Source organism: Oncorhynchus clarkii, chromosome 26, assembly GCF_045791955.1.
Source record: "Oncorhynchus clarkii lewisi isolate Uvic-CL-2024 chromosome 26, UVic_Ocla_1.0, whole genome shotgun sequence".
NCBI classification, from domain to species: Eukaryota; Metazoa; Chordata; class Actinopteri; order Salmoniformes; family Salmonidae; genus Oncorhynchus; species Oncorhynchus clarkii.
In genome coordinates this window covers 13610932-13626531 of record NC_092172.1, presented here as the reverse complement: position 1 = coordinate 13626531, position 15600 = coordinate 13610932, and the positions used below count along the sequence as shown (strand labels likewise).

Genomic DNA, 15600 nt, shown 5'->3' with positions numbered 1-15600 from the left:
CTTTCTGTTAGCATGTCCACTTAGTAAGTACACCATCATGCTTTCTGAAAATAAAGACAAGTAGACAAAAAATGCATGCTGGGACGGGCATGCCCTGAGCTCGTGAAGTGAGCGCTACTGGAGCGGGCGAGAAGGCCGACGCTCCAGTCAAAACGATCCACTCCTCGCTCCGCTCCACTCACATACACCGTCTCCCACCACAGGGATTTGATTTCCTACCACATATCCCAGAGAGAGTGACACGTGGGAGTGAGTTACCTGGGGTAGTTGTATCCGGGATGTGCTTGTGGTTGAGCAGCAGGTTTGGTTGCGATGACAGGTGTTGTCTGAGGGGCCTTGCCTGCGTCTAAGCTTCGCCGGTCAAAGTAGGCCAGCTGTTTCCTATAGTACTCCTCGTCTTCATCTGGGTTATAGTGGTTAGAGCGCACTATGTCATCATCGGACACCTCCCGGGGCTTCTGAGGTTCAGGGACTCTGAAGAGAGAGATAAAGAGAGATAAAGAGATAAAGAAGGGGTGAGAATTAAAATAACATAAACCACACAAAGAAATTCCTCTAAAATATATTGTGGTGTGTTTGTTCCGATCTCTAAATCACTACAATTTACCATATAACAAATCAGACAGAACTACAATGAAAACATCAGCGCTTCAATGATAAACATGTGTACGGGACAGCCTCTGCAACATGTGTATAGTATATTACTGCATCAGTCAGTGTGTGCAGAGTTGGAAGGTAGTTTCTCTTAGTGTCCACCGAGGGGCGCTCCAAGAGCAACCAGTAGCACCAGTGAAAGGCAGCGGCATTGATTTACGTAGGTACAATGCTTAACTTGCATGCCCTACCCAACAGTGCAGTATTCATATAACTAATAATAAAATACAAAAAAACAAGAAATAAGAGAGGGAGGCATAGACAGGGTACATGTACAATATGCAGGGATACTGTAGTATTTGAGGTAGATATGAACATGTAGGCAGGGATTAGGACTGGTAGCAAGATAAATAATAATAATAGTAAGCAGTATGGCAGCAGCAAGTGGTGGGTGTGTGCGTGTGTATGTTAATGTGAGTGTGCAAGTGTCATGTAAACAGGGGTAATAGTGATCAGTAGAAGGATGAAGGATAAATGGATGCAGTCAGTCACCTACCTACCTACCTACCTACCTACCTCACTCACCTACCTACCTACATCCCTCACCTACCTACCTCACTCACCTACTTACATACCTCACCTACTTACCTACCTACCTCACCTACCTACCTCACTCACTAACCTACCTCACTCACCCACCCACCTTTACCTACCTTCACTCACCTACCTACCTACCTCACTCACCCACCCACCCACCCACCCTACCTCACTTACCTACCTCACTCACCTACCTACATCACTCACTCACTCACTCACCTACCTACCTACCTCACTCACCTACCTACATCACTCATCTACCTACCTACCTCACTTACCTCACTCACCTACCTAGCTACCTAACCTACCTAACTCACTCACCAACCTACCTACCTACCTACCTACCTACCTACCTACCTACCTACCTACCTACCTACCTACCTCACTCACTCACTCACTCACTCACCTACCTACCTACCTACCTACCTACCTACCTACCTACCTACCTACCTACCTACCTACCTACCTACCTCACTCACCTACCTACCTACCTACCTCACTCACTCACCAACCTACCTACCTACCTACCTCACCTACCTACCTCACTCACCTACCTACCCACCCACCCACCCACCCACCTCACCTACTTACCTACCTCACTCACCTACCTACCTACCTACCTACCTACCTACCTCACTTACCTACCTACCTGCCTCACTCACCCACCTACCTACCTACCTACCTACCCACCCACCTACCTAACTCACCTACCTATCTACCTACCTACCCACCCACATCACTCACCTACCTACCTACCTACATACCTATTTAACCTACCTACCTCACTTACCTACCTCACTTACCTACCTACCTACCTACCTACCTACCTACCTACCTCACTCACTCACTCACTCACCTACCTACCTATTTAACCTACCTACCTCACTTACCTACCTACCTCACTCACTCACCTACCTCACTCACTCACTCACCTACCTCACTCACCCACCCACCTACCTCACTCACCTACCTACCTACATCACTCACCTACCTACCTACCTACCTACCTACCTACCTACCTACCTACCTACCTACCTACCTACCTAACTCACCTACCTAACCTACCTCACTCACTCACTCACTCACCTACCTACCTACCTACCTACCTCACCACCTCACCTACCTACCTCCCTACTCACCCACCCACCTACCTACCTACCTCACTTACCTACCTACCTATTTAACCTACCTACCTCACTTACCTACCTACCTCACTCACTCACCTACCTCACTCACCCACCCACCTACCTCACTCACCTACCTACCTCACTTACCTACCTACCTCACTTACCTACCTCACTCACCTACCTACCTACATCTCTCACCTTCCTACCTACCTACCTACCTACCTACCTACCTACCTACCTACCTACCTACCTACCTCACTCACCTACCTACCTACATCTCTCACCTACCTACCTACCTACCTACCTACCTACCCACCTACCTACCTACCTACCTACCTACCTACCTCACTCACCTACCTACCTACCTCACCTACCTACCTCACTCACCTACCTCACTCAACTACCTACACACCCACCCACCCACCCACCCACCTCACCTACCTACCTACCTACTCACTCACCCACCCACCCACCCACCTACCTACCTACCTACCTACCTACCCACCCACCTACCTACTTAACCTACCTACCTCACTCACCTACCTACCTACCTACCAAGTAGTAGCAAGTAGAAAGCCCTTAAAATGTTCCTTCCCACGGCCCAAGGCTTGGCTCGTCCAGCCATGCACACAAAGTCATGGTAAAACTCCATATACAGTGGGGCAAAAAAGTATTTAGTCAGCCACCAATTGTGCAAGTTCTCCCACTTAAAAAGATGAGAGAGGCCTGTAATTTTCATCATAGGTACACTTCAACTATGACTGACAAAATGAGAGAAACAATCCAGAAAATCACATTGTAGGATTTTTTATGAATTTATTTGCAAATTATGGTGGAAAATAAGTATTTGGTCAATAACAAAAGTTTATCTCAATACTTTGTTATATACCCTTTGTTGGCAATTACAGAGGTCAAACGTTTTCTGTAAGTGTTCACAAGGTTTTCACACAGGACCTCTGCAAACCTTAACTGTGGGGACGATGTCAGCGATGCATTTCCTGATTAACAAATTCCAGTCAGCGCTAGCAAAGCAGTCCTGTAGAATAGCTTCTGCTCCGGTAGACCATTTTCTATGGAGCACATCATGTCTTCCTGTTTGAGCTTTTGTTTGTAAACAGGAAGCAGGAGTGGCGCGGAATTAAAATCACCGGGAACAAGAAAAGCAGCATCCGGGTGCATGGTTTCCTGCTTGTTTATAGCCTCGTACAGTTCATCAAGTGCCAGCTTGTTGTTGTTGTCCTGATGTGGAATATATACAGCAGTCACAATAACAGATGAAGTCTCTCAGGAGGTTAAAAGGTCAGCATTTGACCATCAGGTATTTCAAGACGTGAACAATAGGACAAAACTCCCTTCTACTGCGCTAGAGTTTGCACAACATTTGCTGCTGATGAAGAGACTTACCTCTCCCACTCTAGATTTCCCTGAATCCGATATCCTGTCCGCTCGGTGAATGGAGAATCCATCAAGTATTTTGTCTGAAAGCCATGTTTCAGAAAAACAGAGGATATTGCAGTTACGAGAGTCCCGCTAGAGGTCATCCATCTTATTATCAAGTGGCCAATAGAATGAAGGGAACTGGTGGCTGGTTTTCCTTCGACTCGCCAGGACGGCCACTCTTCTGCCTCCTTTTCGCCGGCGTTTCCTCTTGGGTAGCCCGAAGATTTGGTTTGAGGTACACAAAGGGCCCAGGGCAGATGAGTCAAACTCGTAGTTGAACCCAGAATTGAGTTAAGAAAGAGCCGGTCTGATGTTCAAAAGTATTTGTTGATCATATGTAATGATAGCGGATAGATTTAGTGCCAAAAAGTAGATAAACATCAAAATAATGGCTAAGTTGGGTCAGAGCACACAAGACGGCAGCCATACAATACAGTAGTACACTGTCATATATCTTCAAAAGTCATTTACCTTTCTAAGCCCTATTATCCACTACAGAGTGGATCACCTGACAGCCCTAACAGACATATCTGGCCCTCAGAGATAAAGCAGCATCTGTTCTGTGGTGTGATGTTTGTGTGGTGGGAGGGGGGGGGGCTCAGGGCTGTACTCCATTATGACTCATTACCTGAACGACTTCTCCTGATCCAGATTGCTGAGCGAGTTGGCTTTAGGGATGCACGCACCTGGTTTGGTGGGCAGATCTGCTGACTGTGGGAGCAAGATAGAAATGCAAATAAAATTCCTGGAAAAGTAAACCTTTACGGACATCACATGGACCAATCAAATAGAATTAGAAGAGGTCAGGGTCAGGTAACTCTGTGAGCATTACCAGTGCTTAACTTGGACTGAAATAGGTTCTGGTACTCATTTTATGTGCCGGTACTGTTTGCATTTAGGTGCAGGAGCTCCACAATACTTTTGAGCTAATATTCTATAAGAGGAACAGGAGCTCAGGCAGTAGAGCATTACAAGAGTGAGGTGTTTTTCAGATGCTTACCCTGGGCTCGACGGTGTCTCCTGCCTCCTTGGCTCGGTCCACAGACACAGAGCGCTTGTTCTCAAACATCTTGACCCTGGACAGCACCGACTGGGCCCTTATGGCCGGGTCGTCCTCCAGCTCCACTCTGGGGGGAGGGGGAAGGGGATTGGGGGCTGTAGTGATCACCGTGTCCCCAGGTGAGGGACGGAGAGCCTCTGGTTGTGGTTTGGGTGCGGGCACTGGGACGTCAAAGTTCATGATGGGTTCATACTGTTGGGGTGGGGGCTTGTAGCCTCGGTGCTGTGGTGTTGCCTGGTTGTAGGCAGGACCAGGTCCTGGCCGCTGGGCAGGCTCCCCCTGGTAGTATTGTTTCGGGGGCTCTGGAGAGCGTGTTGCAGGGGGATACGGGTGAGGCTCCTGGTCGTAACGTAGGGGAGCATAGCCCCCTGGGACGGATGGAGGAGGCTCATCGTAGCGGATGGGTCCTGGTCCTGCTGGCTTGCCGTAGCGAGGTCGTCCGTTGTAGCCCAGCGGGTTCTCATCATAGCGCGGCTGAGGGGGGCTGTCTCGCTCGGGTCCGTCTTCATAGGACAGCCGGGGGTCGTAGCCAGGCCCAGGGGGGTGCTGCTGCTGGTGGGGTGGTGGGCCAGAGGTCTGCTGGTTGTATGGAGGCCACTGGTCATCGTAGTGAGGCACGTTTTTCTCGTGGTGCAGTTGAGAGTCGAAGTTACGATACTTTGGTTCCAAGTAGCCACCCCCGTCGTAGCGGTTGGGTGGGTGATCGTAATCTCTGTACGGGTGTTGGTCCTGGTACGGAGGCTGGGACTCGTAGGTCATGGGCGGCCCCATCGCCGGAGACGGCTTTACACCACCTTGGTTCACTCTGACTGGCTCCTCCAGGTAGGGATCCTTCTTGTACATCTGAGGAAATAAACAATGGAAGAAACATATGGTGAGTAATGGGACAAGAGCAACCAGTAGCACACATCCAATAAATAAATGTGCTTATAAATATAAGAATCAAGTGACAGAAGGCAACGTAGAATATTAAAACAGAAGATTAATAATGGCTGAAGGAGGAAGCAGAGAGAGGAAGCAGGGAGACCTGAAATAGAGACACTCAGAGGTAGGGGTTAAAGGTCAGGTCAAACAGAATGCAGGTCTGAATGTCAGATCAGAGCAGCCAATGCACACAGGAGCTCTCAATATATACACAACATACCACTTTTGTTTAAACAGCAACCGAAAAACAAAACAAACAAAGTAGATACAAAACAAAATAAAAACTACATCTTGATAACATTACAAGCCAAATGAAAATACTGCACAACGTAAACCCTACTAAAAACCATGGCATTTGAAAAGTAGCCATTGAACAAAAAAGTCATAATTTACTTGAACTTCATGGGATGTTTAAAAGCCATAAAATGTATACTCCACAGTTGGAGCGGAATGGCTACATTTCAAATTCAGGGAATAAAATGTCCAATAAAATATCCAAAATACTGATTGATGACTTGAAGAGAATGTCGCCAAATAATATATTATTTGATATTTATTTATTCTATATTATTAAAATGGCCCATTCAGTCTGCATCAACCAGTACACCACTATCATCAGTTATACTGCTACGTTTAAAGAGAAGAGAAACCAACTGAAACATGTTGTAGCCATGCAAAGAGGGTAAGCAACAGTGAGAGCCTCAGGTCCTTCGCTGCTCTTCTCTATATAGGTACCACACCAATGCAGCAGTCAGTCTAAATTCTCCTCCAAGAAGCCCACTGTTGTTTATGAGTGCTCAGACTCTCTCTCTCTCTCTCTCTCTCTCTCTCTCTCTCTCTCTCTCTCTCTCTCTCTCTCTCTCTCTCTCTCTCTCTCTCTCTCTCTCTCTCTCTCTCTCTCTCTCTCTCTCTCTCTCTCTCTCTCTCTCTCTCTCTCTCTCTCTCTCTCTCTCACACAGTAGACAGCGGGCAAGCATGCAAGAGTGAAAGGAAAGCGTGGCGGGCGGTACACAGGCAGGCAGCGACAGGCCACAGCAGACCGACAGCGGGGTCGGCCAGGCCATGTCCAGACGATGGGTACCTGTGGTTCCGAACTGGGCGGTCCGGATTGTAGGGGTTCGGGTTCGAGCGTTGGGGCCGGGGCCAGGGGCTGAGCTAGATCAGGGGTAGGCATCCTAAGCCTGTCAGCCTCGGGGCCGGGGCCTGGGTTGGGTTTGCTCTGGGGAGCAGCGATAGGGCCAAGGCTTAAACCATGGCTCAAACCCGCTACACCATTTACAGTTTTGTTGACAGCAGGGGGCGCTGCCTCTGTCTCAGCCAGTAACACAGGCTGCTCAGGCTGCTGGGGGAGGATAGGCATGGTGGCCGGAACAGCCTCTGCTTTCTCATTCTGTGAAGTGGTTCAGAAACGTTTAATACACGGTGCTACTGCACGAGGGAGATACACCCTCACTAATGTTAACGTTACAGCGTAACACAGCCTGCTCTGTACCTCCTCCACCGACCGACTCAGTAACTCACCATCCTTGGACCAAATTCAACTGATGGCTTTAGATGATCAATCTGCCACGTAAGAATTCGTAACAGGACAACGTTTCTGTTGTTAATGTAGTCTGATTGGACTTTAATTCTAGATTACAGTACAATGTTTTCTTTTTCTTTTTTTCTCTTTTACACATCGGAAGACAAACTTTTCGTGTATATCATAACGGCCGAATTGACCCAGATAAATACATTTACAGCAATACGTGATTAACACTGACATTTCCAACATGCACATAATACTTTCTTGTGTCACGGTATCACAACTGAAACAACTAGGAAGAGCACATAGGTGGGTACCGATACAGACACTTGACAGACACAAAACTTTGTCTCCTCAGTGAGAACATCGACATTAACAAAAACAGTCACACTAACGCAGGTCGTGAATACTGATTATAACAGTCACACTAACACAGGTCGTGAACACTGATTATAACAGTCACACTAACGCAGGTCGTGAACACTGATTATAACAGTCACACTAACACAGGTAGTGAACACTGATTATAACAGTCACACTAACACAGGTCGTGAACACTGATTATAACAGTCACACTAACACAGGTCGTGAACACTGATTATAACAGTCACACTAACACAGGTAGTGAACACTGATTATAACAGTCACACTAACACAGGTCGTGAATACTGATTATAACAGTCACACTAACACAGGTAGTGAACACTGATTATAACAGTCACACTAACACAGGTCGTGAACACTGATTATAACAGTCACACTAACACAGGTAGTGAACACTGATTATAACAGTCACACTAACACAGGTCGTGAACACTGATTATAACAGTCACACTACCACAGGTCGAGAATACTGATTATAACAGTCACACTACCACAGGTTGTGAACACTGATTATAACAGTCACACTAACACAGGTAGTGAACACTGATTATAACAGTCACACTAACACAGGTAGTGAACACTGATTATAACAGTCACACTGACGCAGGTCGTGAATACTGTTTATAACAGTCACACTAACACAGGTCGTGAATACTGATTATAACAGTCACACTAGCACAGGTAGTGAACACTGATTATAACAGTCACACTAACACAGGTCGTGAACACTGATTATAACAGTCACACTAACACAGGTCGTGAATACTGATTATAACAGTCACACTACCGCAGGTCGTGAACACTGATTATAACAGTCACACTACCGCAGGTCGTGAACACTGATTATAACAGTCACACTAACACAGGTCGTGAACACTGATTATAACAGTCACACTAACACAGGTAGTGAATACTGATTATAACAGTCACACTAACACAGGTAGTGAACACTGATTATAACAGTCACACTAACACAGGTCGTGAACACTGATTATAACAGTCACACTAACACAGGTAGTGAACACTGATTTTAACAGTCACACTAACACAGGTAGTGAACACTGATTATAACAGTCACACTAACACAGGTAGTGAACACTGATTATAACAGTCACACTGACGCAGGTCGTGAATACTGTTTATAACAGTCATACTACCACAGGTCGTGAATACTGATTATAACAGTCACACTAACACAGGTAGTGAACACTGATTATAACAGTCACACTAACACAGGTCGTGAACACTGATTATAACAGTCACACTAACACAGGTCGTGAATACTGATTATAACAGTCACACTACCGCAGGTCGTGAACACTGATTATAACAGTCACACTACCGCAGGTCGTGAACACTGATTATAACAGTCACACTAACACAGGTCGTGAACACTGATTATAACAGTCACACTACCACAGGTCGTGAACACTGATTATAACAGTCACACTAACACAGGTCGTGAACACTGATTATAACAGTCACACTAACACAGGTCGTGAACACTGATTATAACAGTCACACTAACACAGGTCGTGAACACTGATTATAACAGTCACACTGACGCAGGTCATGAACACTGATTATAACAGTCACACTACCGCAGGTCGTGAACACTGATTATAACAGTCACACTAACACAGGTCGTGAACACTGATTATAACAGTCACACTAACACAGGTAGTGAACACTGATTATAACAGTCACACTAACACAGGTCGTGAACAATGATTATAACAGTCACACTGACGCAGGTCGTGAACACTGATTATAACAGTCACACTACCGCAGGTCGTGAACACTGATTATAACAGTCACACTAACACAGGTCGTGAACACTGATTATAACAGTCGTGAACACTGATTATAACAGTCACACTAACACAGGTCGTGAACACTGATTATAACAGTCACACTAACACAGGTCGTGAACACTGATTATAACAGTCACACTGACGCAGGTCGTGAACACTGATTATAACAGTCACACTACCGCAGGTCGTGAACACTGATTATAACAGTCACACTAACACAGGTCGTGAACACTGATTATAACAGTCACACTAACACAGGTCGTGAACACTGATTATAACAGTCACACTAACACAGGTCGTGAACACTGATTATAACAGTCACACTAACACAGGTAGTGAACACTGATTATAACAGTCACACTAACACAGGTAGTGAACACTGATTATAACAGTCACACTAACACAGGTCGTGAACACTGATTATAACAGTCACACTAACACAGGTCGTGAACACTGATTATAACAGTCACACTAACACAGGTCGTGAACACTGATTATAACAGTCACACTAACACAGGTCGTGAACACTGATTATAACAGTCAAGCTTATTCTTGCTTTTTTCTCTTTTTTTCTTCAAAAATAAAAAAAACACAAACAACGATAGTGAATAAATACTTAAGTGGATACAAATTTTCTTTCCATCTTTTTTGTTTTTCTTTGTTTTGTGTTAGTAGATAATACTGTTTTAAAACACTGCTTCAATAGCGGCGCCAGAACACTCTCCTCACGCACACCACGGATTCGAGACAACAGGGCAGATGAACGGCTCTCATAAACGGTACCTGCTGGGCCACTGGTGCCTTGAACCCGGCTGGGTCGATCCGGTTCAGGGGGTCGGGCTGCACTGTGTGCTGGTACCCGCCGTACCTCAGGGGCTCCTGGATGACTGGCGGGTCCTCTCGGACGGGCTCCGAGGAGCGAGTGATGGCGGGCTCAGTGGGCAGGCCCACCTCGTCGTTCAGCGTCTCGTCTAGTTCCTGGTCGGTGTAGGCCCCGCCCTCTGTGTCCGTGTCCTCGTAGTCGGAGGTGTGGCGGCTGTCCGTGCTGTACATGGAGTACTCACTGCCCGGAGCCGACAGGTACGACAGACGGTCATCATGCAGATCCAGGTCATCATCTGGAGCACCGTCCGCCTGAGGACACACGACAGGAGGACAGCAGGGGAGAGAGGGAGGGAGAGGGACAAGAGAGAGAGGGGGAAGGGAGATAAAGAAAGTGCAGAAGCAGAAACATTACAGTGAGGAGAGAGACAAATGAATGGCAAAGAAAAACAAAATACATTGTATATTAAAATTGTCTGACAAATTTTGAATACAACATTTTCATTAAAATGAAATGTATTGGTAAGTGTTTGATGATGTTAGTCTCGGCGCTGAGTGTCCTACCTTTCCCTCTGAAACCCACACCAGCTGGTTCTGCTGCTGTTGAATGGTCTCCTTCAGGGCACCGTACCACCCGTCATTCATATTATTCATGTTAATGGTGGCTTGGGAAGGATAGAGAGAAGAGAAGGAGCAGAGACAAAGCACCACTCAAATGAACACAGTCAGCCGATAACACAATTCTCATAATCACTGTGAAAATCTGTTCTCACAACCTCATGAAAAAGCATTACGATTAACACATCAGAGTCCGTTTCCCGATAGCAATGGAACGTTGACAACACCACGCAGAGAGAATGGTCACTTATCGTGCCGTTGGAGCACGTGTCGATACTGATAGGATCAAAAGAAAGGAAGTGCTGATCTAGGATCAGCTTTCTCCATTAAAATCTTACCTTAACATTCTAATTATGTCACAATACTGACGACGGATTAGCTCCTAGACTAGAGAGATATTTTTTCTGTATATTTGTTTGGTATACTCGGTGAATATTGAGACAAATTACAGACAATACCCTACAAGTAGCAAAACAGAACTCAATTGAATGAACATGAAATGTATTTCAATATGACTGAAATAGGCCTATAGCCTATTGTTTATATTTTAATGCAGTCATCTTGATTTTCATTTGAACCACCTTTTTATATGTCACTTGTTTGTATCAATTGCAAAGACATGGGCAACTTTTGTATTTGTAGTCAACTTTGTTCTGAAGTTCTCGGTGGTCACAGAGAGACGGATAAACCATGTGATTCTATGTTCATTGAAGATCTTCTGTGTATAAAGTGACGCGGGGGGGGGCAAAAAGCTGTTTAACGAGTGGTCTGTGGCAGGCGTTAGATTACGAGTGTTCTGTGGCAGGCGTTAGATTACGAGTGTTCTGTGGCAGGCGTTAGATTACGAGTGGTCTGTGGCAGGCGTTAGATTACGAGTGTTTTCAAGTGCAACGTTAACGATGGTTTGGGGGAAAACAGCTCGGAGATTTAATGATGCTCCTACGAATGTTCTAACGATGAACTTAACCTTAAGATGCTTTTGGGAGACCGGGCCCTGAACTAGTAAGTAATTGATATGTCTAACTATCATTGATTCAGATATTGATGATTCATTATTGTTCTACATGAGGGGAAAAGCTTATTTCTAGTATCACCCCAGATTTCTTGCGGTGTGTAAGCACCGGTTGTTGCGGTGTGTAAGCACTGGTTGTTGCGGTGTGTAAGCACTGGTTGTTGCGGTGTGTAAGCACAGGTTGTTGCGGTGTGTAAGCACCGGTTGTTGCGGTGTGTAAGCACCGGTTGTTGCGGTGTGTAAGCACAGGTTGTTGCGGTGTGTAAGCATTATATTACCACTGTTGTATCTATGAGCTGTCATGAGTCCAACAACACTCATGTCTATAGCGCTGCCTGGCAGATGTCAATCTGTTTGACCTTACACAAATACCACAGGTGACACTTCTCTGTTGTTCTCTCTCTCTCTCGCTCTCTCTAGGCTTGTTCTAAAAATACCAGGCAGTGCTTTATCTATAGACCCATGTGGAATAAGGGAGTAACTCAACATGGATGGGAAAGGAGAGGCTGTCTGTGCTCTCTGCTATCCTGGGGTCTCTCTCTTTATTGCCAGCAGACGCTAAATAAAATGAAGAGACGCCTCCCATTTCATACGGGGCAGGGCCGTGCAGGGAAAGGGTAATGACGGCTGGGGTCCTGTGGGAGGTTAGCTCGGAGCCCTGAGCAGCCCTGCCTGCGGGGGACGGGGGACATGTCCCCCCCACATTCTGAAATTACATTTTTGTCCGCACCAGTTTTATCATTGGAATGCGATACAAAACGAGGTAACGGTGTGCTTTAGGACCATGCGGACGCCTCCGAGCGGTCGGGTAGGCTGTTTGGAGTATTAATCCGACTGGATTAAAACCAAAGTTGCGCCCCTGGTCCACACTACAGTACAGCACGCAGCCCTAGCCTCTCTCACTCCTGACAACTCCATCTCTCCCTACCTCCCACTCACTATTTCTCTCTTCCCCTCCCTCTCATAGAAACTCACTGGTGAAGAGGTGGTGGTTGTTCTTCCTCAGTTTGAGGGCTCTCTCGTAGAGTTTCCTGGCTGACTTCCTGGACTCGGGGCACAGCCTGGTTCTCATGGTCTTGACGCCCTGCTTGCTGTCCGGGTTGAGGAACACCACGATGGGGTACCACTGGGCGTAGTTCAGACGGTCCACAGCGTTGGGGGTGATGTCCAGCACAGCATGCCGGTCCTAAGGACACCCCACCCCCATAAAGAAATAATGAATATCTGATCTAAATACGAACACTAAAAGGTTTGCTCAGACTGCTGTTTTAGACTATATTTTTCATATATTGGTCAATTAAAAACGTTCATAATTCAATGAACACCAGAGAGCAGTAGTGAGCCATGGATGAGTCTACCTATGGATGTGTGTGTGTGTGTACTATATGTGTTATAAGAGGGGATCTGTCTGTGAGTGCATGCGCGTGTGTTTGTGTGTGCATGCGTATCCGTGTATTAAGTAGTCTCACTCACCCGGTCAATGATCTGTTTAATAGTGTGGAGGCGAATGATCCCAGAGCTCCGCTGGTCTTTTCCTGCATCTTTGGGCTCACTCTCTGCAGAGGGAGAGAAGGGACAGTGTTACAGTGTCATATTACTGCAGAGCTCACTATACATCTCAGCTCATTACCTTCACCCTAATGCATGCAATATGCCTTAAGCACATTTCAAAACGTAAAATAGGAGGTCGTGTCATTATGAATGTGCGCGTGCAACTACAGACATTACAGTACAGTATAATCCGTAATGCAGGAAATGTGTTACATGTGTGAAAAGCATTGAAGTGGGATAATGCACATACAAGAAGATAGGGAATCATTTCAAATAGATTCATGATTCAAATTTAAAAATGAATATAAAAGTCAGGGGAGTTAAGCAGGAATGTTCTAAAAAGGTTAATTATTTAAACATGGCTAGCCTGGCCTTATCGGTCTATCTGCCAACATAAGGTAATGACCCTTCGAGAGGCCAGCTGACCTGGGTGCAGTTTCACTACACAGAACTCAACACTTATCACAGGATCTGGCGCAGAAATGGCCTCTTATCTTTCACCACTCAACTCTACAAAAGCAGCATTCTAAATTGCAGAGTGCTAACATCACTAGCCCTTACAATTCCAGTCATAAACACACCAATGTCATAAGGCATCGTCTCCAATCAAATGTAAAAGTTGAAATTTTAAGTACAGATTATGGTGTTGTCCGCACACAGACATTAGGGGCTTGGGAATTAATAATGAAGACTAGTACTGTTATGTATGCAGCTTATTATCTATAGGATTTTGACTGCCATGGGTACATGCTCTATAACTAGCTATATTCAGTCATTCCACAACCTCCCTACAGGCTGAAACAGGCCACACATGACCAACTACAGAAAACACATCTACGGTACAGAGGGTAGGCTACCACCTAGCTAACTAGCATGAATTAGCACTGATACAAACAAGTTGATGCACTTCATGACATACTTTCCACTCCTTCATGTTGCTGTGTTTCTGAAAAGAAAATACAAGGTTTACAGAGATATAGGTTACGCAAAATACGTCCAGGGCTGGAATCACTTTACATGTGGATTTTGGAGTAGTGCACTTAGGAAAATTGAAATTCAATACTGTCGAGGGTGTTAGAATTAACACTACATGCTAAAGATGCTAGCTACTCCCTCAAGTGGACCTGGAGTAGGCAGATGAGGGCGCCCTCTAGTCTCTAACACAGAGCTGCTCTAAGCACTGTGTTACTCCAGCTGTGTGTGTGTGTGTGTGAGACACGGCTGAGACAGACAGTGAGATGGCTACTAATGGCTAGCTAAAGGCTACTCACTGGCCAGCTCAAACAGGTCAGGCTCCTCTCTGGCCAGCTTCTCTCGTGCCACGTCTGCGATTGACCCAAAGATCACCACAGGCCTTAGGAACCCAGCTGGATAACAGAAGACACAAAACACCATATTTGACAGTATCAACCCCTCTCAAGGCCGAATTTGTAGGCAACAAACACATGGCTGCATTCCCATTTCTACACTTTTAGATTGAAGCAATGTACTGGGAAAGCATTCTCAGTGGTAAGCTAGTTTAGGTATTGTGATGTTTCCATGGACTCTGCTCTGGATATCACCTACCCTCTCTCAGCACCACCCTCTCATAGGCAGGGAACTTGGTCTGGACCGGCTGGGCAGACAGGTCCTCTCTGCTCTTCCTCAGGTTCCTCTTGGAGGTCCGCAGACCACGGAACCTCCAGAAGTCAGCCCTGTCACCCCCTGGCGTTTTGGGGAGGGTGTACTGCACACTGGACAACTGCTCTGCCCTGTGGGAGGGGGAACAGAGTGGTGTCAGGCAACAGGCAATGGATTCAATGATTGGATTTCAATGGAAACTGCGAACATGTCCTCAGTTAATTTTTTAATTTGTGCAGTTAATGACTCATTTACAGCCCTGTTATTCTATACAACTTACCTCGATTCTTATTTATTTATTTTCTCCCCAATTTCGTAGTATCGAATAGCTAGTTATAGTCTTGTCCCATCGCTGCAACTCCCGTACGGACTCGGGAGAGGCCAAGGTCGAGAGTCATGCGTCCTCCGAAACACGACCCCTGCCAACAGCACTGCTTCTTGACACGCTGCCCGCTTAACCTGGAAGCCAGCCGCACCAATGTGTCGGAAGAAAACACCATACACCTGGCGAC

At 46.1% G+C, this 15600-nt stretch overlaps 1 protein-coding gene across 15 annotated transcripts in view; it reads right to left on the bottom strand.

Moving 5' to 3' along the window:
- The window catches only part of LOC139385186 (tight junction protein ZO-1-like), a 150305-nt gene that overhangs the window by 17137 nt on the left and 117568 nt on the right, over nucleotides 1-15600 (bottom strand). For 11 of the 15 annotated variants that reach the window (XM_071130284.1, XM_071130289.1, XM_071130291.1 and 8 more), the window contains 11 exons: nucleotides 15035-15219; nucleotides 14740-14835; nucleotides 14388-14414; nucleotides 13391-13473; nucleotides 12893-13103; nucleotides 10852-10952; nucleotides 10249-10599; nucleotides 6824-7132; nucleotides 4759-5661; nucleotides 4387-4469; nucleotides 259-474 (listed from right to left, as the gene is read on the bottom strand). In XM_071130284.1, coding sequence (XP_070986385.1) covers nucleotides 259-474; nucleotides 4387-4469; nucleotides 4759-5661; nucleotides 6824-7132; nucleotides 10249-10599; nucleotides 10852-10952; nucleotides 12893-13103; nucleotides 13391-13473; nucleotides 14388-14414; nucleotides 14740-14835; nucleotides 15035-15219 — 2565 coding nt within the window. The remainder of the gene's footprint in view (nucleotides 1-258; nucleotides 475-4386; nucleotides 4470-4758; nucleotides 5662-6823; nucleotides 7133-10248; nucleotides 10600-10851; nucleotides 10953-12892; nucleotides 13104-13390; nucleotides 13474-14387; nucleotides 14415-14739; nucleotides 14836-15034; nucleotides 15220-15600) is intronic. The other 4 variants (XM_071130287.1, XM_071130288.1, XM_071130297.1 and 1 more) reach the window with 1 other exon arrangement.